This window comes from Prunus avium, chromosome 8, assembly GCF_965620075.1.
Source record: "Prunus avium chromosome 8, drPruAviu1.hap1.1, whole genome shotgun sequence".
Lineage (NCBI taxonomy): Eukaryota > Viridiplantae > Streptophyta > Magnoliopsida > Rosales > Rosaceae > Prunus > Prunus avium.
In genome coordinates this window covers 25,671,699-25,694,096 of record NC_142291.1, presented here as the reverse complement: position 1 = coordinate 25,694,096, position 22,398 = coordinate 25,671,699, and the positions used below count along the sequence as shown (strand labels likewise).

The window sequence follows — 22,398 nt, the reverse complement described above, 5'->3', positions numbered from 1 at the left end:
TTTAATTGGTTCGGCCGTGGTTTTGACGTAAAACCGATCCAATCCGGACCGTGCCCACCCCTACCTTAAATGGTGTATCTCAAATAAAATTATTTGAGAGATCTCTTAATGGAAAGGAAATATATATTCAAAACCTGTTTACAATAGCGAAGAAAACTTATGCCTTTGATTGGTTGTGATCAATTTTTTTTTTGGTCAAGGTAATTCATTCCATAAAGATGAAAGGGATTACACAGTCAGAAAATACAAAAATAAAAACCGGCCCAACAGTGATAGGTATAAGGCCTCAGTCCAACAAAAATAAAAAGAAGCCATGAAAGGGAAAACCCTAAAACAAACATCTAACCCAATACAAACGCAAGGGAAGAACCGTAAATCTAAGAAGCTACAGCTGCCACTTTCCCCTTGCCGCGACGCCGTTGCAAATCCACAACTACCAGAAATGAGTAACCAGTAACCAGACAGACCATTGCTTAGAACAGAGAATGGTGGTGGACAAACTACCCACGCAAAAAGCGCTACCATAATCCTAGAAGCAAGTGCAAAGAGCACTTTTGAAGCATCCTCAACCATGGAGCCGAGGAGGAGTGGCTAGTGGTTGAGATCTCGGGTCGGGACACAGCCTTAGGGAATGTGTGGAGGACATCATAACAGAGAAGGGGCAAGGGATGTAGAGGTGAGAAGTGTAGATTGAATAACAACATTTATAGGTGGGGGAGAAAGAGGAGAGTGGAAGAGCAGATATGGGTTTTCCAAATTTGGGCATAATTTAGGGAAATTTAAGGTGCGGGTGAAGAGAAAAAAAAGTAGAGAAAGTCAATCATAGGGAAATGGGAAGAGGAGAACTTGAGGGAGCTATAATGGATAGATGGGGGCGTTTGGAGACACAAGGAGTCAGAGATGAGGGTGATTAGAGGGATGGGAACGAGTGAGAGAGGAGATTCAGAGAGATAAGGAGTAAAAACAAACAAACAGAAAAGTAACACAAACTCTCACATAGGAGAGAGAAGACTCTCACAAAGGAGAGAGATAGAGATAGAGAAAAATAGGAGAAGGAGGAAGTGGGAAGGACGAGAGGAGAGGGGACTCCTCCTCTAGTGCGGCACTGAAAATGTTTTCAAAGGATGGGCTAGGGTTAGAGAGAAAAAGTCGGAGCTATCTTGCCAAGCATGGTTGTGATCAATTTATGCATCGAATTTAACAATTTTGCAATTTACTAAATGTGGTGAACATCAATTTTAATATATTGTTTGTTTAATAAATTTTTATTCTATTAATAATTTAAAATATTTCTAAATAAATTGGAATTTTCGGATTGTAATGGGATCGAAATAGGTGTGGAACATTTTGATTTAGAATTTCCGAATTTTCTAAATTTCCATTAGCATTCTGATTCCAATTTAAGTTTTTTTCAAAATTTCAGATTTGTTGGAGTTAAATTTTTATTTGGAAATTCTTGGACCGGAATAAGTCAGAATCAGATTTCCCAATCCAACTTGCAATCCTCATGCCCCGTTTGGTTCATAGAACGGATTTGAGGGGAAATCACTTCCCATGTCATTTCCCAAGGGATGGGAAATGAAGATTCCTTTTGCATGTTTTGTAATCCTAGGAAAGTACCAAGAAATACCACTTTATTTCCTTTCACATATTTGGTTTGTGTAGGAATGTAAAACAAAGTTTGTTTAATTTTCCAATTATACCCGTGTGAAATCAAATAAAAAAAAGAATGCATTTAATGCTATATTGTAATTCTAAAATTTTAATGAGGACAATATGGTCATGAAAAATGTGTATTTAATGTTGGCTCATGGTTAGATTGAAGTTCTCCATCACCCCTTTTAGTCTATGTTCTCAATCAAATCATGCTCCCAAAACCCACTCCTTAATGTCGCTCATGTTCTCTAAATTTGATTATACATTGTCTTTGACGGAGGTTGCTACAAATCACCTAATTGTTCTTTGGCAAGGTTGTTGTTTTAGTTTATTTGTTTGCTCTTATGCGAGGTAGATCACTGAAAATTATATTTTCCCTAGATCTGTTACAGATGCAGTGGTGGGTGTGGCCGCGACGACGCTTCTTCAAGTGGTAGTGATAGGGTTCGTCTAGGCTCATGGATTGTTTTAGGATTTTGGTTATGTTGGGTTTGTGGGCTTTGTTTGGGTTTATGGTTAATTTTGGTGATGTGGGCTAATAGTTTTAGTGCGGCTTTTGTCCGCATTAGTTTTGCTTTTAGCATGTTAGTTTGTTTCCCTCTTGAGATTGGTATTTTAGATATCTTGTTGATGTCTTTGATTGTACCGTTGAAGTTTATCTAATGAAGTTTCTATTTGATCCCAGAAAAAAAAAATAATGTGTTGGCTCATTTTCCCAAACTTTCACATGAGGAGGAAAAAAAAAACCTAAGGGGGGATGAGGGCTTCACTTTCCTCCTACTTTCCCATGTGCACAACGATTTCCCATGCTTGGACTTACCAAACATGGGAAAGCAATTGATTTCCCATCCCCAAGCCTCCTTTCTCATAAACCAAACTAAAGGCAATGAAAAGGAAGAGGAGGAGAAGAAAGTAACTACGTTTAATTTTTTATTTTTTATTTTATAAAGACGCAGCGGTCATGTTTCAAGTTGGGAGGAACAAGGTGAAGGGTTTAGGTTGGGACACATAATATTGGAAGAATGTGAGCTCGGCATTCACTTACGAGAATAAAGGCATATAAATATCTCGCCCAAATACTAGCCCACATAGTTGCATTGTACGAGGATTAATCAGGGCCTAGGAGGGAATGGACTGTAAAGTCGGTGGTATGGTCCAAGGACACTTGCTCCGGGGGTGGGGGGCGGGGGAACTCCTGGTTAAAGTCATGGAATTCCAAAGTTTCATCATTCGGAACTGTTGCCTCAATGAGAGCTAACATAGGCTTGAGACAGCGATGACCGGGTCTGTATTTTTCATTGAAGGAAAAACAGAGGTCCTTGGAGCGACACTCTTGTGCTTCGGCCTGGGAGAGGTGGCGGGAAGAAGGGGGTAAGGGTTGGGGTGAAGGTAAAGTTGGCAGAGGTGAATGAGTGTTGTGGGAGTGTGGTTGGAGGTTGGGACAGGCACGATTGTAAAAGGTTTGTGCAGAGGCACGCCAAGCTTGCAACTTGGTATTGAAGAGCTGGGATAAATTTTTAGCTTCAGACAGGGTGTTGGGTTAAAGAGCCTGGACATCAAAGCGGAGCTCCTCGGGAAGGCCTCTGACAAAAACCCCTTTTAACTGGGTATCAGGCCATTCTGGTGCTCGGCAAGCAAGTTTGGTAAAGAGAGTAAGATAATCTGCTAAAGACCCATTTTGTTGGGCATGAGAGAGTAAGGCTTCAAAATCCCATATATCGACTGAGCCAAAATGCTGAAGCAACGATATGGTGAAAAGGCCCCAATCTTTTGGAAAATGTTGCTTGAACCAGAGCATCCATAAAGAAGCGTCGCCAGAGAGGTGAACAGCGACGACATTAACTTTATCTTCTTCGGGCACCCCATAGTACATGAGGAAGCGCTCAGCAGAAGTTATCCATCTGTGCGGGTCGTCGCTGGAAAAACGTTCCATATCAAGTTTAAGTGGCCTCAAGGAAGCATGGGGAAAGGTCGTGGCGGGAGGGAGGGAAGTGTGGGTGGGAAAAATAGATTGTGGTGCGATGGTGAATGGTGTGGGATAAGGGAAGGCGGGCTGCAAAGGAGAAGGGGATAATGGGGAGAAGAGGGAGATGGGGAGAATCGTTGTGGCATAGAGGGTGTGTACGGGCGTGTGAAGGGTGGAAATGAGGGGGATAAGGTGGAAGAAGGACCAAGATAGGTAAAAGCGGAGACTTGGGGGGGGTGGAAGTGGCTGGCTTGGCCAGGGGGGAGCTAAAGGTGGGGACTTGGTGGTGTTTGTCGAGAGATGGAAACTAGTGTGGATGAAGGCAGTGCTGGCGAAGCTCGTTGATAAAGGTTTGCTGGAGCTGAGCGAATTGGTTTTTGATGGAGGACTGAAGGTTGGTTTGGGCGGTGGTGAGGCTGTCGACTGAGTTGTGAAGGGTGGCAATGGTTGTTTGGTGGGCTTCTTGGGTAGCAAGTAGTGTGGTGATGGTATCTTGGGTATCTTGGAGCTGGGTTTCCAGGTGGTCATGGTGAACGTCCATGGACATGGTGGCCGGGCTCGGCTCGTGGATGGTTACTTTCCTAGAACCCATGGTGAGCTTTGATACCAGAATGATGGGGCACATGGGAAGTGGTGCTACAAAAAAGGATAGAATTGAAAAGGCTGAAATTAGTAAATTCTATATTCTTTGCTGTGACAATCTGGGATAAGAATTATGAGAGCGCCACATTGTTAGCTATCTAACATATATATCCAACATTCTGGGGTATTCCTTATAGGTGGGAAATTCTAGAGAGTTCCATTACAAGGGTGAAGTTTACTGGGCCATGGGCCTATGGGTTTCTTCGATGGGTTGGGTTGTAGCTAGGTTAGTGCATGGTCTCATCGCATTTTTTTATATATATATAAGATATGTTGGGGGTTTACTCACACATTGTCAATGTGTCATGAGATTCGAATTTGAGACCACTGATCTGCAAGTCAAAGCCCTTTCGACCGTGCTCGTCAATTTTTTTTGTCAGTACTCTAAAACTAGATCTTGGCAACATAACAAAAATGCGTTGATAATCTCACTGAACCGACCTCGTGGGTGTCGACTAAATTAGGGGTGCTAATTAGTATTATTATAAGTATATATTTTTTGGCATTGCTTACAGAGACATTGAAAACAAAAATAAGAAAGAAGAACCTTACAGCGACCATGAAAGAAAAATAACAAGAGAAACGAAGACAAACGGCTTGACAGTTATTAAGGAATTGGTTTTAATTTGTTTTTAAATATGATGTGTTAAATTCTTTTTATAAAAAACAAATCAAAGCATCAAAGTATGATTTAACAAGTTTTGTGGCCACACTTTGGTCTTCCCATGTAGCATTGGTGTGAATCTGGGTATGAATTGACTTGTCCCAGATAAGGCTTTCGAAATGCGCAAGAGTTGCAATAACTTGTGATCATTGACCGTTGATTGATTAAACTGGGGAAATGTGATCGAGGAAAGAATGAATAAGCAGCAGCAGCAGCATCGGACGAGAAGTCAGAGCATGAGGTTTTAAGCATAGCATATGCCATTCCGAATTCTGAATCTATTTCATTATTCAAACTTTGAACAGCTAACATTAGTCCGTCCTGCCTGGACAAAACCAGGCATAATCCTCTCATGGATCACTTACCAGAAGAAATACCGGTGATTAATGACTACCACAAAATCTCAACTAATAATGTACTGAAAAAAGGGCAGAGGAAGTAGATCGTGCTTCCCTAATACATTTAAACTCCCAACACTTAGATACAAAACCAAAAGAGGTGAGGTTTTACGAGAACATAAAAATTTAGAACTTCATCTTTGAGAGTGAATTAAGTAAACTCAATTACTGCTCCGGCACTCACTTTTTCACTTCTTCGTAATCTGCTTCGGGAGCTTGGTCTCCACCCTCTGTCCCTGATCCACCAGAAGAAGAGTCACCGCCTGAACCACGTGACATGTGCTCCCCAATCTTAGAAACAGCTTTGTTCGCAGCATCAAGCTTGGCCTTAATTTCTTCAGCATTGTCCCCTCCAATTGCCGTCCTCAATTCTGCAACTGCGTCCTCAATTTCTTTGGCAACTTCACTTGGGATCTTGTCACGATACTCATTCAAGCTCTTCTCGATACTGTAGATGGTAGTATCAGCACTATTTCTTATGTCAATTAGAGCTTTCCTCTCTTGATCTTTCTGAGCATGTAGCTCGGCTTCCCTGACCATCTTCTCAATCTCATCTTCAGAGAGCCCTCCAGACGAGCGAATGGTAATCTGCTGTTCTTTGCTGGTGGCCTTGTCCTTGGCAGAAACAGTGACAATTCCATTGGCATCAATATCGAAGGTGACTTCAATCTGAGGCATGCCCCTTGGTGCTGGAGGAATGCCCACGAGTTCAAACTCTCCCAACATCTTGTTGTCAGAAGCCATCTCACGCTCTCCTTGTAGCACCTTGATACCCACTTGAGTTTGGTTGTCAGCCGCAGTTGAAAATACCTGAAATGATACAAAACAAATCAGGAACACAAAATCAACAGCAAAAGGAAAGAATGTGGAGTCAGATTAAAACCTAAGGAAAACAAAACCAAGGTCAGAGATCAAAACTGCTATCCAACCAACCTAGACCCTCCAACTTATATTAACTCTAATAAGAAGAAATGAAAATAATAAAATGCTTCCTTAAAAATTCACCCTTCACACCAACTTATCAACTAGTTGATGTAATCTGAAGTACATTTGGCTGGCTTTAATGACTGACCTGACTCTTCTTTGTTGGTATTGTTGTGTTGCGGCTAATCAACCTGGTGAAGATTCCACCCAATGTCTCAATGCCCAGTGATAGAGGAGTGACATCAAGTAGAAGCAACTCCTTAACATCACCGCGAAGGATACCACCTTGGATGGCAGCTCCCATAGCAACAGCCTCATCAGGATTCACTCCTTTGCTTGGGCTCTTGCCAAATATTTGTGTAACGACCTCTTGCACTTTAGGAACACGTGTCATCCCTCCAACAAGAAGGACCTCATCGACATCCTTAATAGATGTATTAGCATCTTTCAGACAATTCTTACATGGAGCCTTTGTCCTCTCAATCAAGTGATTTACCAGACTTTCAAATTTGGATCTGGTCAACGTGATGTTCAGATGTTTAGCACCTGAAGCATCAGCTGTAATGAAGGGAAGGTTAATCTCAGTTTGTGATGTTGATGAAAGTTCAATCTTCGCCTTCTCAGCTGCCTCCCTAAGCCTCTGCAAGGCAAGCCTATCCTTTGCCAAATCAATCCCCTCAGTCCTCTTGAATTCACTCACCAAGAAGTCCAGCAAAGCATTGTCAAAATCCTCCCCTCCCAGGAATGTGTCTCCATTTGTTGCTTTCACCTAGTTAATAGAGAGTTGTTACTGACATTTTCCAAAATGAAGGAAAAAAAAAGACTTAACTGGATGGCAAAGTATGCAAACCTCAAAAACGCCATTGGATATCTCCAGAATTGATACATCGAATGTTCCACCACCAAGATCAAAAACAGCTATTAGCCCTTCCTTGTTGTTCATACCATAGGAAAGTGCAGCAGCAGTAGGCTCATTTATGATTCTCTGTACATCTAGACCAGCAATTCTTCCAGCATCCTTTGTTGCTTGCCTCTGCGCATCATTGAAATAGGCTGGAACTGTGATCACAGCTTTTGATACACTCTTTCCAAGGTAAGCCTCCGCAGTCTCTTTCATCTTTGTTAGGACAAAGGCTCCAATTTGGCTTGGGGAGTACTGCTGACCGTTGACTTCAACCCAAGCATCTCCATTTGGAGCTTTCACTATCTTGTATGGAACCATCTTCATTTCTTTTTGCGTCTGGGAATCATCAAAGCGCCTACCGATCAGACGCTTGGTTCCAAAAACTGTGTTTGTGGGATTAGTGACAGCTTGACGTTTTGCTGGAGTACCGACCAAAAGTTCTCCTTTCTGGTTGAAAGCAACCACTGATGGTGTGGTTCGAGCTCCTTCAGAATTCTCAATGACTTTGGGGTTCTATAACAAATCCACAATTAATCAGACATAAATCGCTTGCACAAAAAGCTTAAACAAGAAATTAGGTCAGAACATCAGTAAGAACTTATAAATAACCTTACCTTTCCTTCCATCACAGCCACGCATGAGTTGGTAGTACCCAAGTCAATGCCAATAACATCATTTCCAGCAGGTTTGGAACTATCAGGGAAGATTTCATTAAAAACAATCCAACATAGAAAAAAATTTGAAATATTTACATAATGAACCAGGCAAGTCCAAAATACCTGAAAGTTCTTGCCAAGCTTCCCCATTTTTGAACAAGATGTGATGAATTAGAAGTGTTATTCAACTGCAAAACCATATAGTATATAATAAGCACTACGATGCATAATGAACAATCATATAGAACTTCAATTCATATATAACTGAGTTTCCTACTATAAACCATTACATCGCCCCTATATGTAAATAAAATTCCATCTTCATCAAATCATCTGAACTAAGCAGTAATTTCTATAAAATAAAAGAAATAAAAAGCTCTATCAAATGATCCTCAAGCTTTGTTGAAATTGGCAATAAAAACAACAGCACTCCACCGCCCTAAATGTCAGTCATCAGGCAAAGATGACAGTCAAAAAGAGCTTCAACTTAATTCAAGAGTTCGTAACTATCATTAACCCAATCAAAACAACAAATTCACAAACCAGAAGCCAGAAAGATGATCACGCAATCGATAAAAATCACACATATATTAATATAAAAAAACCCTCAGCTCCGTTCCTCTGTTTGGCCTCTCAGAAAACGGAGGAAAGTATTAAACATTTCAAAAGAAGTTGTTCACTTATTCGTTTCTAATTCCTCGGATCACAACCAACAAAAACTTCATAAAATCAAAATTTATATAACAAAATGAAAAAAAGCTAAGTTATTTCACCCGAAAGACAGATCAGAATGAAAGAAGATCGAGGGTCGAAAGTACGAAGACGAAAAAGTTGCGAACTTGAAGAGAATCTGAGAAAGGGTAAGAGACGTACGGATCGGTAGGCATAGAGAGGGGCCGATGCGATGTCACGACGTCGTAGGGAACGGAGTAACGCGGCGGTGGCCATGGCAGATGCTGTGATTAGAACAACACACACAGACGAAGAACTCGAAAGAGTTGGGGAGGGTTTTGAGCTCTAGGGTTTAGGGTTTTTCTTTGGAGGGCGTTCTTTTATGAGGCGGAAATTGAGCGAAGGATGCGTGTGGAAAGTTCTGGATCTATCTAGAACGGTGTCGTATGGTGGGTTTGTCATTTGTGGTTTATAGTAGCGAGACGACGTCGCGTTATTTGTAGCTGGTTGTGCGGTGCTACGTGGCGAAAGGAGGTGGTCTGATCTGACTTTCCCTTATGTGCCTATTTTATTGGGATAGAAAGAAGCTTTCTTGGGCTGCACTCCGAAGTCACAACCAAATCTTTTTATTTTTCAAGAAAAAAATAAAAAAAAAAAAATTATTTTTTGATTTTATACAATTTATTCCCTTATTATTATTTTTCTTTTATTTTCTTAGGCCGACCTAGCTTGGCCAAGTTTGATATTTGGAACGTTTAGCTCGTAAAACTCGCGAGCAGCTCGTTTATAAATAAATAAAAAGTTTGCTTATTACTATGAATTTTCTCGATGCAACTTGAGCTTGTATTGACATTTTTTTAGCTCGTTCGAGCTCAGCTTGTAAAAGAAATAAGCTCATCTGAACTAAAGCCGACTATATTTTAAACAAGCCAAACTTGAGCACTATGCTATTCGACTTGGCTTGTTTACACTACAAAGTGGTGAGTGAGAGTAGAGAAAATAAGTTAAAACTAAGATAAGTATTTGGAGCCAAAGGAGGTAGATGACATATTGAATAGCTTCGACTCAAAAGAGTTGGGGGAACATGCCCCCTTCCCCCAACAAATAAGGAGAGTTGGCGCAGTCTCAAGAATATGACGATTTTTGTGTTTAGCCATACCATTCTGTTCAGGAGTCTACAGGCAAGTAGTTTCATGGAGAATGTATTTTTTAGTAAAGAAGTATGCGAGTGTGTGGTTAACAAATTCACCTCCATTATCCAAACGAACAACTTTAATCGAACAAGAATATTGAGTTTGAATCATCTGGAAAAAATTCTTGATTAAAGAACCAACTTCACTTTTATGCTTCATAACATAAAGCCATGTTAACCGAGTACAATCATTAATGAAGATCACAAACCACCGAACACCAAAGGTAGTAGTAATCAGAGATAGATCCCAAATATCTGAATGGATTAAATCAAAAGGAGTTGTATTTTTATTCAAACTCGGTGGATAAAAAGTTAGGTGACTTTTTGCAAGAATACAAGTCTCACACTGAAAATAAATTTTTTTTACTCCATTAAATAAAGATGGAATCAAAGATTGCAAATAACCAAAGAAAACATGGCCCAACTGCTGATGCCATAACCAAATCTTCTTATGCTTCTCACTGACGACGCCTCAACTTGATGAACACGACCTAGTGTAACGTCATCCACATAGTAAAACCCCCTTCTTTTAGTACCACGCCCAATGATCTCCCTGGTTTGAACATCCTAAAGCAAATAAAAGGAAAAGAGCATGAGCATGCATCAATCTTACTGTTCAATAACTTGCCCAACATATAATAAATTATGGGATAAAGCAGGAACAAACAAAGTTTTGTGTAAAGAGAGGGTAGGAGTACAAGTAATAGAACCAACCCCATATTCGCCATTAGCAGTAACCACACTTGTTTTGGTAGGAGTAGTTAAAGAATGGAAAAAAAAGATTTATCATAGGTCATATGATCAATATCACTAGAATCGATAATCCAACCTGTATCTCGTTGGTCAGAAAGTACCAATGCTTTACCCTGATTACCTTCGTAGTCAGCAGTTTTTGGAAGAGATAATTAAGAGAGAATCATTAAGCGAATGAGCTACCGTGGACGAGGTCGGGTTTCCAAAATGGTTGCAACTACAACAACTACACCACTCCCGGCATTCTTTTTCTTCGTCTACGCAACCTTTCGTTGCTTATGGCGTTCAAAGAACCATTCTAGAAACCCATTCTTGTGAAAACACATGGACTCTGTATGACGGCCATTACAGTAAGTGCAATGCATATGTTTTCTTTTTCCTCAAGGTTTGAACGGGGGAAAAAAAAAACTAATAGTAGGGGCTTTGGAAACCAAAATAACAAATGATTCAATCTTTCCATCCTTCTTGAGCATCGTCTCCCGACGTTGGGCTTTATGAACAAAAGCAAATGACTCCTCCAATTTGGGCAATGGACTCAACCTCAACAAATCTCCTGCAAGAAAATAATAAATACGGTATTTCTGTATCTTTGCATGTTGAATCTTCACATCATCAAGGCACTTCATGTTGATTGGATGACAACAGTCAAGTTCCAATCAAACGCTCTTGAGCTCAGCAAAGTGTGAAGCAATATCGCGACCCCCTTGAGTAATACGAGTTGCTTTACACCTTAATTCATAAATTTGCAACTCATCATACTCATCATAATACATCTGGGCTGCACTCTCCCATACATCTTTAGCGGTTGGTAGATCCAAAGAATAATTCTACAACATCTGTTTCCATGGTTTTTATCAACTATCCTTTAACAATGAAGTCCTCAATACACCATGAATCAAAGCCCAGAGTGTCCTCCTCCACTTGAGCCATCTTCCATGTTAGATAACCTCTTTTTCCTTGGCTTGACACATGAAGTAACATCATCTTCGACTAAGTGTTATAGTTCTTTCTATTCAACTTATGGTGAACAGGGCAGTGAAATTATCATTTCAAACTGTAACAATTGGTTGCAGTATGTCAAGAGTTTTATGGGCCTTTGAAGCACTGGATTTGGCGGTTGCAGTTCAGGTGTTTAGGGTATCTTTGAAAACCATGGAAAATAAAGAACGAGTTTGGATGGATTTTCTGTTTTAGAAGTATTTTGCTGCATTAGGTTTGTGACGATAAGGGTTTGGCCACTGGTTTGCGGCATATGGGTTTTTATTTTTATTTTTTATTTTTTTGTGTTTGGTTGCTGTCGGCAGTAGATGCTGTCGATAGGCTAGGATTTTTTGTGTGTTTTGTTTTGAGACACCGGTGTTAGTCGGCTCTGATACCAACTTAAAACTAAAACACATGAGTGAATGATTGTGAATTATATTTCATATTTCTTCATAAGGATACAAGTCCAAGTTGACTTTTCCTACAAGGAAAAGTAAATAGCTAATTATAAGGAATCCTAACTATGTAACTACTCTAATTACGTAACGTGAATCACACCAGGAAATCAGGGCTCACGCCAACATATACAACCTATTAGTCGACTTCCATTTCTAGATCTTTTAAACAATATTACTTAAGAAATCTCTCAAAAACCAATAAAACATCTAACTGTGAATAAATAAATAGATGAATTAGTAAAAAAAAAAGAGATGAATACATCATTTTTAGGGAAAAGTAACACTAAGGGCTAGTTTGACATTAATGTGCTGTGAAAATAATCGCTGTCAGATTTGCTGTGAGAGAAAGCTATTTGGCGTTTGGTAAACATTTTGTTAAACATGATGTTGGTACAATAATCAGTTTCTGAGTGTTTGGTAATTTTTTTGTGTGAAAGTGTTGTGTGCTGTATATAATGACTAAAAAGGACATTATGTTGAAGTGGCTTTTTTGTTCAAATGTTTTTGGTAAAAGGAAATTTTCACTTTCACTTATATATATATATATTGTATTAAATATGTTTTCATATCTCTGCGTCTTGCTATTTTCTTCTTGTTCATTTGTTATTGTTTTGGTTCTACAATGTTTCATATATCAACAACAACCACTTAGTGAACTAAATCAAAAGATTGGAACTCATTAACAATTTAGAAAGCAAAATGAAAGCTTTTAAAATTAATTTCATGGTTTATGATCAGTTTGAGTTGTACGATAAACCCAAATCAATGAGAAGCTTTTCTAACCCTAATTGAGAAGAATGAAATTGACAATACCTAATTCTTGTGGCTTCAAGAGAGTGCTTCAACAATCCAACAAGAAAAATTGAAGAAAAAGAATGAGAACAGTAGCTTTGAAATTGACAATACCTGATTTCCCTTATAATTTTCTCTCACAACAATTTTTAACAATAAGTGATTTTCTCATGATTTACCAAACGGGTTGGGCTTCCTAATTTTTTTAAAAAAAGCACTTATCATCGCAAATAATCAATGTTAAACGGGCACTAAAATAATCACTCTTTAATCAAATGGTTAAATTGAGGCGTGTAACAGTTTGTATCTCTAGGATGGATAAAAGGTTAAAACCCATCTTAGAAACCGAAATGCGAATGGATAAAATGAAGGGAGTTTCACTAAAATACCCAAAATGGGGGCTGAAATTATAAAAATACCCAACACCCAAAACACTTTATAAACATACCCAAAACTCATCATTACACACACTCAAAACCCATTTATAAACATACCCAAAACCCATCATTACACACATACCCAAAACCCATTTTATGTATGTTTCTATGTTTAAATAGTGCTTGGGTATTTTTATAAATACATGTCTAGGATTGGGTATTTTTATAAATATCTATAAAATGAATTGAACATTTTCTTGTTTGTTTTTCTTTCTCTTCATTTCTTTTCCTTTTCCTGTGGCGTTTCTTTCCTTTCTCTATATTTGGGTTCTATCATTAGACCTCAATGAAATGAAATGAAAAAAAAAAAAAAAAATATATATATATATATATATATATATATATATATAAATATTTTTATATATAAAAAAAAAAAAGGCTAAAAAGAACAAAGAAACCAAAACCTTTCAAAGAATTTCAGGAAAAGTGAAAAGAATCAAGAAACCCACGTTTTCCATTTGCAAAAGATATTTGATATACATTTCCCAATTCAATGATCAATGAAATATTGAGTTGAGTTTCACTCTTCTAGGTCAGAAGTTCTCAAGCAAGGCATAGTTTTTTTTTTTTTTTTTTGTTTTTTTCCACTCATTGATCTCCATGCATCTGAAATTTAGTTTAAAAATCCGCGAGCAATGACCTCATTGCTAGTTTAATCACAAACATTGAATCTGTCTATGGCATCCTTACTGAATTCTTTTTTTTTTTTTTTTTTTAAGGTCGCAAAAGAGTGATTCATATTTGAAATGAAAAAGGTATCAACAAATCCCCAACTCCCAAATCCTCACAACAGTTGAAAGGAGTCTATGGTTATGATCATGCAGCTGTTAACTTTTTAGTATACATTATAGAGCAACAGAAGGAGTGGAATAAGAAATAGTAACCACTACTGCAGCAGTATTTAACATATGATACAACAGACTGTACAATTTACAAGCTGACCTCCAAGGACAAAAAATGGAGGAAAGCATAAACCAATTAAAGAAAAAAAATCAAAATAATAGGCTATCCTCCAATGAGAAACCTCTACCTTTTCCTCTTGGTGTCCGGACACAGCAAGTGCTCAACCGAATTCCCCAATATAGGGCACAGTAAAATGATATATAGCCCATTAACAAGTCTCTGCATAGGTCATTTAGAAGGTAGCTTAAAACCAACATAAGATTACAGAAAAAGAATTAAGGTTGATGAGGACAAGATCTGGAATTATGAATATTCAAATGAAAAAAAAAATAATGCGAAGCCAGGGAACCAAGTAAGAAGAAATAAAAGGGCATACTGTGAATGTTTTGCTTCCTCAAATCCGAAGGTAGCCCCTTCTTTCTTGAACTCCAATTCCATGGGTTCTCCTGAGGAATGATTTCCTGTTGAGGGACCAGCTTCTCTTCATGGCTCTTGTCCTGTGCCAAGTAGCTATTCGGGTATACAGAGAAGGAAAGCTGAAGCAGAGCAGTGCCAGAAGTAGCATAGCTACACAGAGAAACATGACATTACGGAAACCATCTTTCAACGTTGGGTCTTTTTGTCCCGTCCATGGAACTCCCCCTACATTCATGCCAAACACTGCAAGAAATACAGAAATGCTTGTTGTCAAAAGCTTCTTGCTCACAGTGGAAACATATAAGAATGCCTCAGAAAATCCCGCAACTGAAAAGTTATGCTGAAGAACAACTTTACCTCCAGTAATGATGGATAAAGGAAGGAATATTATAGAAAGGAATGAGAGATAATACAGTTTCCTGTTTATCTGCTCCGCTTGCCAGCTGTCTAGACCAGCCTGTATTGCCGTGACACGATTTGCTATAAAGCCTACATTGTCTTTTAGCCTCCTCAACCGTCCGATCAGCTCTTCAAGAGAGATAATATCTTCACTGGAAAACCAATGTTTTGAGGAACATTTTTCTTTGACCCGAGGAAAAACTTGCTCCCCATGAGCAATCACCTGAGCTCAGTAAAATTAAATGCCAAACCAAGAAAGATTATTCCACATGGTTTCGTTCATTGATGAGAACTTAAATCAAATAGGAGCTACAGTTCCTACCAAATCACATTCTTTTGAACAATCAAGGAGCATTGATATGACACACTTCTACAGACTAGAAGTCTTAGTGCTATTTGGGAACCCAACCACCCAAATGGCTGATGGAAAAGCTATAAAGTATTCTAAAGTCATGAAACTGGTTCCATCTAAAGGGGTTGAAGAGCAAAATAGGTTGAACTGCAATTAGGGTTGGCCTACTTTCGGTTTTGGGCTATTTTCATTGTACTTTTAAAGGGTATGTTGCTACTTATCATAAAGTAGATTGTGAAATCACCATAAAAAATATGCAGTAATGCTTTAATTGGAAGCAAGCTAGAATAACTCATAATCCTTCTTGCTTCCACACATTATAGAAAATGATGAGCTGACAAACTACCTGCAGGAGGCGCTGCAGATCTAGATGTATTTTAGGAAATCTTCTGTCATCTAGCATTTGTTTCTTCAAAGCAAAACCACCTGTTAGAAATCAGAACATCAGTGTATATTAATCAGTCAAAATAAGTGCTAAATTTACATAGAAGACTCACCTAAAAATCCACTTTTCTTTCTATTTTCTATACCAAAGTATGTATGTTATTTCAAGTATAGTAGGTAGCACGTAGAGGATCAACTTGCAAAGAATGATGCTATATAAGTAAGAAAGGCTTTCAAGTGCAATCGTTGATGAATATATGCATATGGATATTCTGTCAGTTGCATATTATCAAAGCACTAGTACAATAATTAGGTGTACCAAACAACATAAACCAGAGCATGTTCATGTGTAAGATATCAGAACATGTCAGATATCACCTTAAACATATTGATTTGGTTTGGATTAAATCTAATTAGGTATGCTTGTTACGATCATCACTACAATATCGACAAAAGGTCCTAATATTGATCCTGTATGCTTTCCTATAAGAAAGAAATATGTGAACTATTATTATGACTATACTGATGTCTGATCTTTCATAGAAATGTTCTATTAGCTGAAACATTATTTGTTTAAATTACTTACCAACTATGGTTAGCTTTCCCATTATATACAGGAAAATGAAAGCTGATATTCTGAACAAGGTTTGTCTTCCTATAATATCTCTTATTAACTTATAATCAGAGGTGGACACCAATTGGATCCGTATACCAACTTAACCCAGGCTAATTGGCTTGAGAAAATGGAAACTGAAACTAGCTGAATATGGGTTTTTACCAAGCCAAGCAGGTTGAGACCCAATGGACACAAACACAGCCCCACAGTTGAAACTCTCAGCGTGGTGTAGTGGCACCATCCAAACCTCCAGAAGACAAAGAACAAACAAATTTCTACCTCAAAATATCCTGGGGGTGAGAGAGGATGAGGAGAGAGGCTTACAGAGAGACGAGCCGAAGAAGAGAGAGGTAGAGTGTTGAGTGATAGACAAGAAGAAAATAGAAGGGAAGAAGGAAGAAATAATTTACACTAAGGCTGAGATGATTTGGTGTAAGGAGGAGCACGGTAAAAGTATAGAGTTTGCCAATAGAGAATGACACATAAGGTCAAGTTCTACAACCTAAAAATCTCACAGTCTGAGGCTGAACCAACACTATTGGGTTTCCATTTTGCAACCTGATTCCAATTACAAAGAGGACGCCAAACCAACCCGTTTGTTTCAGATTGGCTAATGGTTGCTAGTTTCCTTGGCAAAATACCTACCTGTATGTACAACGGTTAGCCATCCATATTTCATTGGTCTGCAATCCAATGATACAAAATCACTCGCACAGGTAGAGGTTCTCCAAAATGCAATTGGAACAACAGAGGGCAGTTTCATTCATTTGAAGATAGTTTCACAGCTGAATATAACATGGGTATGAAGTATTGGATTTTAGTAAATTCAAACAGTGAAGACAGTGCAGTATGCTAAGAAAAGATGAAAGAGACTAAACTTAGGCAAGGAAAAGCCTAACAGGCTTAAACAAAAGTACTTCACTAAAAAGCACCATAATGGTTACTTAGTCCATTCTGATTAAAAACTGACCTCAAAAATTAAATCTTTAGTAGTTCCCTGACAGGAGTTTTGAGGTATCCTTTATTTTAAGACAAAAATTTAAGCTTTTTGTTCATCCATATCTGTCTATGCCATAGTAGTGCCCTGACAGGAACTGCAATACTACATTTAAAAACGAAGGATAGTATAGTGATTGTATATGAAATTTCAAATCCCCACGTGCATCGTCTCTTTTAGTCTTTCCTCAGTGGTTTTGTTACTTATCAAGTGGAAGTCTAACTACAAATGGGAGAAAATACAATTACTAATCATTAGCAATTTGAAATGATATCTATAGAAAAGTATATCTTGAACAATGACAAGTCAGTAGTTATACAAAAAGGACAATGAAGTACATCCCACCATTTACTGATGGTATCCCAAATAAAAAAAACAATTACCACCTTAGAATTGCTTACGACACAGAACAGAACTAACTGATTAGAAATGTGAGGTGTGAAGTACGAAACTTTTAAGTTCTATAACATTTTAAATGCACTGGATGAGAAATAAAAATTGACCAGAGAGATTTGTCAGAAAAGCAATATATTCGGTGATAAACAATGCACAGGCAGAAGAATATGTTAAAATGAAATCTTTTGGGAGGCAGCTTAAATGTAGTAATTGGAACTCACCTTTATCCAGCTGAAGCTCAACGGAATCCAATTCTATCTCAAGTTTAGTCACAACATCTTGGAGGTGATCAACATGCGTGTCAACAATATGAACTACAAGATTTGACACAGATTTTGGCACTGGATTATCGGCTTCCTCAGAGTGATTCATTGTCAATAAGAACTCAAGAACATGCTCCCCTATAACAATCCCACTCCTTTCCCTATGCTCACCTCTATGATAAGAGGGACTCTCCACACTAGGAATCTCTGAGAGAAGAGATTGACCTACTGGTGAGAAACCCAATCTGGGGACACGGCCCAAACTCACGGTGATTACTGCATTCTCAGTAATTCTTGCGGCAATTCTAAATGTAAAATCACTGGATGGAGGGCCAGGAGAGTTGACTCTGAAAACAAGAGCCCCATCAACATGCCCACAAAATGGTCCATTGCTGACAAGAGAGAGAATGTCTTGGAGTTTCAAAGGCGGGCAAAGAACACCAATGAGGTATTGTGCAGATTGAGAAAGTTTCTGATTTCCTTTTGGAAGTTCCACATGATACCAACAAAACTCATTTCCTCTACCTTCTGTAAGATCCCATTCCTTATTGTAAAACTTTCCAAAACCATCAAAGATATAGGCTTTTTTTCTCACCATGCCCCCAAACTGGTTCCGGTAGAGATGGGACTCTCTGAGAGGAGCTTCTGCCGAGGCCTCTCTGTCCATTTCCTCTGCCTCTGTGTTGTTGACCGGTATTTCATCAGCTAGATCCATAAATGTACACTATTCTTATCTAATCGATCTAGTGCTAAACCAATTCTGAAATATATCAAAGTTAATTCTATCTAGAAAATCCTAAATCAACCTCCCCACCAATCATATGAAACTTCTAATCATTTACAGGTCCAACACAAATAAATTCCAGGCCTTCCAACTTGAAAGGTGTATATGATCAATCCCTTTTGGTCCAATTACATAACAAATGCCTAAGATGGTGAAGTTAATCCAACTAGATTGCCCCAATACAATACAGGAAAAAATCTTAGATCCTATTATATAAACAGCCAAGATTCCAAATTCACCATTCAGCAATCCCTGCAAGTTACATCAGCAACTGTATTCAAATTCCATGCATTCTCAAATTTGTAAACTGGCCGAAACACATCAGCATCCAGAATATAAAGAAATAACCCAGAAAATGGATGACCTTTTACCTCATTGAAAAGCTAGAAATCCAGCACCACACGGCCTAAACAAGAAAACCCAAGTGAAAACCAGCACAACCCATCAAGCATCACCAGAAAGAGACCGAATTACCAATAACCCAGAAAGTCTTAGAGCAGCCACGCGCTATTGAACAATTCAAATGAAAGATTTTTTCATATTATTAGCTTACATTACGAAACATCTTTTTTGGTCAATACATTGCGGAATATTTCGTAAAATAAAATGTCGGAGAAAACAAGAAGGAACCTCACGTTCTGCATATAACCAACAGTTTCTGGGAAACTTCCGCTTCCAACTTGGAAACTACCTCTGAATATTGTATTGTTTAACAGAAATTTAATTTATAGGTATCCCCATTTTAATAGAATTGTGAAGCTCCCTTGTTTAATAAGCATGAATTATTACCACTATAGATCTCGTTGTTTTCAGTCACATTTCAGTTTAAATATATATATAGTATTGTTGATCTCATAGTATAATATTTATTTTTGTTCAGATTAAGAAAATAGTGATTGTTTGTATTTGTATGATTGTAGAGACAAACAAGGAAAGATGGATTTTGTTGTTTGATTTTGTGAGGTGAAAGAGTGAAAATAGGGATTTACCGTGTAGAGATAATATCAATGACCAGCGTTTTTGTTTTTCTTCTTCTTCTTTTTTTCTCTTTATTTGGTTGCTCTTGGTAATCTTTGTTCCTTTTCTGTTCCCAAAAATATTAGGAATCTCCACACATGTTATGTTAAAAAGGAAGTTATTACATCCACACATGTTATGGATGCGTTTAAAAAGTTGTTGCATACTATAAATCTTTGCGCATGTTATGGATGTGTTTAAAAGGAAAGTAATTGTATGTGATATTAAGTGAAACCAACCACTCGGTAAAAAATAGGAGTCATTAACCGACCAAGCAATCCAAACAAGAAAGTACTGGGAATTCGATAATTTTCTTCTCTTCTAAAAAATCTTTATCCTTCTTCAAAGAGTTTTGTAAGTTTAGTACTTTCTTCCCACTCTTCTTTTGTAAGTTTTTTTTTTTTTTTTGGAAAAAGAGTTCTTTTATTTTGGGTATGATGTTTTTGTTGTAAAATGAATTCTTTTATTTTGGGTATGATTTTTCTGGTCTCGTATCTAAAATGAGTTCTTTTATTATGAGAAGGAAACCTCAAGTTTCATCATCTGCTTTGATTTCTTTGGTCTCATATCTACAATGTTTGTTTTGTATGATATTGAGAATATCTAAGTTCTACGTGCTTTGGTTTTTTTTTTTTTTTGTGTCAGAATAGGTGCTTTGATTTATTTTCGTTGTAACAGTTTTGAAACTTTGTTTTTGGGTATGATATATGGGTCCTTTTGTTTTTTGTCTATATCTTTCAAGCCTACCATCAGTGGCAGATCCAGAATTCTTATGACATGAGGTCATGGTGTAAAAGTTCATAATTTTTTTTAAAGAATATAATAACACTGAAAAATTAAACAAGAGCACTTTCATTCCTAATCAACTAATCAAAACACAAAACCCTGATCAATTAAGAAAAAAAAACTAATTAATTGACGAAAGTATATGAAGCACGGATACAAATACGAATATTACGACACGACACGATATGGGGACACAATAAATCTTTAAAAACTAGAATACGATAAGTCATGGATACAACAATAAAAAATCATATATAATTTTAAAATATATTTAAATAACATAATTTTATTATTTAATAATACATATTTAAACAAATATTACATAACACGAGTATAGCATTTTTGGGCATTTTTGGGCATTTTTTCCTTGGTTCTTTAGGTTATGTATAGCTTTTTCAGTTCTTAAGCTGATGCCCAAAACCATACAGACCAAAAATACAAATACATTTATGTTTTGTTTTATTATAAAACATGCTTGAATTACAAATGTGCCCTTAAAATTCAAAAAGGGTTTTAGTGAACGTTGTCGTCTACTTGATGTGTTAAAAAGATTAATAAATTTGTCTTATCCCCTTCAAATTCAATTTGCCTTACCTGCAACCCTTCATTTTTTGTTCCTATAAATAATATCTAATTTTTATCAACCAAAATCCATGGCTATGATCCAACTCATCAAGTTACCTTATTAAGCTCAATATCTGATTTATTATAATTTTTAGGTTCCCAAAATACCCCTTATTTACAATTCAACGAATGGGGTAGTGATTTAATTTTTGGTTTCCCAATTAATTGTGGTGATTCTTTCTAGAATTTTTGTCTGCAATTAATTATGGTTTTAGTTTGGAGATTGGTGTTTTGACATGGTATCAGAGCAATCGATTTTGGTTGTCTCTGCATAACCTTGTTCTTGCCTAATCTCTACCTATCCTTGCCCATAATTTGCTATTATATTGTTCTTATCTCATACTTTGCTCTGCCTCAAAATTGGTCTTGATCACAAGTCTTATTTGTGCTCTTGATTGCTGAAATCCTAAGCTAGTTCTTTCTCTACATCTCTTAATCTATTTACCTCATGGGTGACACCATCGACTCCACAACTCCACCACTCCGGTCCTCTCATGACTACTCTCAAATTACTCCTGATAAGTTGGCTAGGGATGCTCTCAAGTCCCGCAACAAAACACCTAAGGCAGCGTGTATTATAACTACCGATGCTTCTCCATCTTCCACCCTACTCTCCGACGCCGAATCAGGTACACGACCCACTACATGGATAATTAACACAGGTGCCACTGATCATATGACTTTTGACTCTACTATGTTTTCCACACTATCTTCTAAGTCTCGTCATCCTTACATCACTAGTGCCAATGGAGTTCCTTCTAATGTTTCAAAACAACAACCAACATAAATTACAAAGACCCATATCCATACAAGCAAGGAAAAAGAGGTTTCAACACAGCAACCAATGTAATTTTACAGCCATGGTTGGGCTTCAGAATCTGGCTTGTGCAGTGGCGTGAGAGTGAGAGGAGAGAGATGGTGAGGCTGTGGACTTTTTGGTAAAGTGAAAGTTGAAAAAAATAAAAAAAATATGAAAAATATTAAAAACTCATTTAATGATGTGGCATAGCCAACTCAACAGCCACATCAGTTGGTACACAAATATGGTACAAATAGATGGTCTCCCTAACATTACCCTTTTGAAAAAGGCCTAACTTTTCCACGTGGGTTTTTTTTTGCTACTATTCAAGAAATTGCAGGTATTGTAATTTGTTCTTTTTTGTTTTTGAATTTTTTTTTATGAATCTATATCTATTGTTGTCTTGTTTGATAGTGTACATGTTTTGATCACATATCAACTACGTGTGTGTATCATTTGCGCACACTACATGTTTGATGAAATTCCCAAATTCCCAAATGGTTTTGTTTGTGTATCATTTGTTTTGTTTGGTTTTTTTTTATATTTTTTATAGGTACATTAGTTTG

General features: G+C 37.6%; 2 protein-coding genes across 2 annotated transcripts; both read right to left on the bottom strand.

The window, feature by feature from the left end:
* Positions 1-5,186: 5,186 nt before the first annotated feature.
* LOC110751165 (heat shock 70 kDa protein, mitochondrial) lies at positions 5,187-8,892 on the bottom strand. Its single transcript, XM_021951600.2, has 6 exons — positions 8,684-8,892; positions 7,934-7,998; positions 7,769-7,847; positions 7,101-7,667; positions 6,399-7,019; positions 5,187-6,136 (listed from the first exon to the last, which is right to left on the bottom strand). Exons 1-6 carry the CDS (start codon positions 8,756-8,758, stop codon positions 5,507-5,509), a joined length of 2,037 nt encoding a protein of 678 aa, XP_021807292.1. The 5' UTR covers positions 8,759-8,892; the 3' UTR covers positions 5,187-5,506.
* Positions 8,893-13,853: 4,961 nt separating this feature from the next.
* Positions 13,854-19,397, bottom strand: LOC110751170 (Magnesium transporter CorA-like family protein). Its single transcript, XM_021951603.2, has 7 exons — positions 19,242-19,397; positions 18,978-19,113; positions 17,781-18,858; positions 15,513-15,592; positions 14,773-15,037; positions 14,375-14,658; positions 13,854-14,217 (listed from the first exon to the last, which is right to left on the bottom strand). Exons 3-6 carry the CDS (start codon positions 18,535-18,537, stop codon positions 14,393-14,395), a joined length of 1,368 nt encoding a protein of 455 aa, XP_021807295.1. The 5' UTR covers positions 18,538-18,858; positions 18,978-19,113; positions 19,242-19,397; the 3' UTR covers positions 13,854-14,217; positions 14,375-14,392.
* Positions 19,398-22,398: the final 3,001 nt, after the last annotated feature.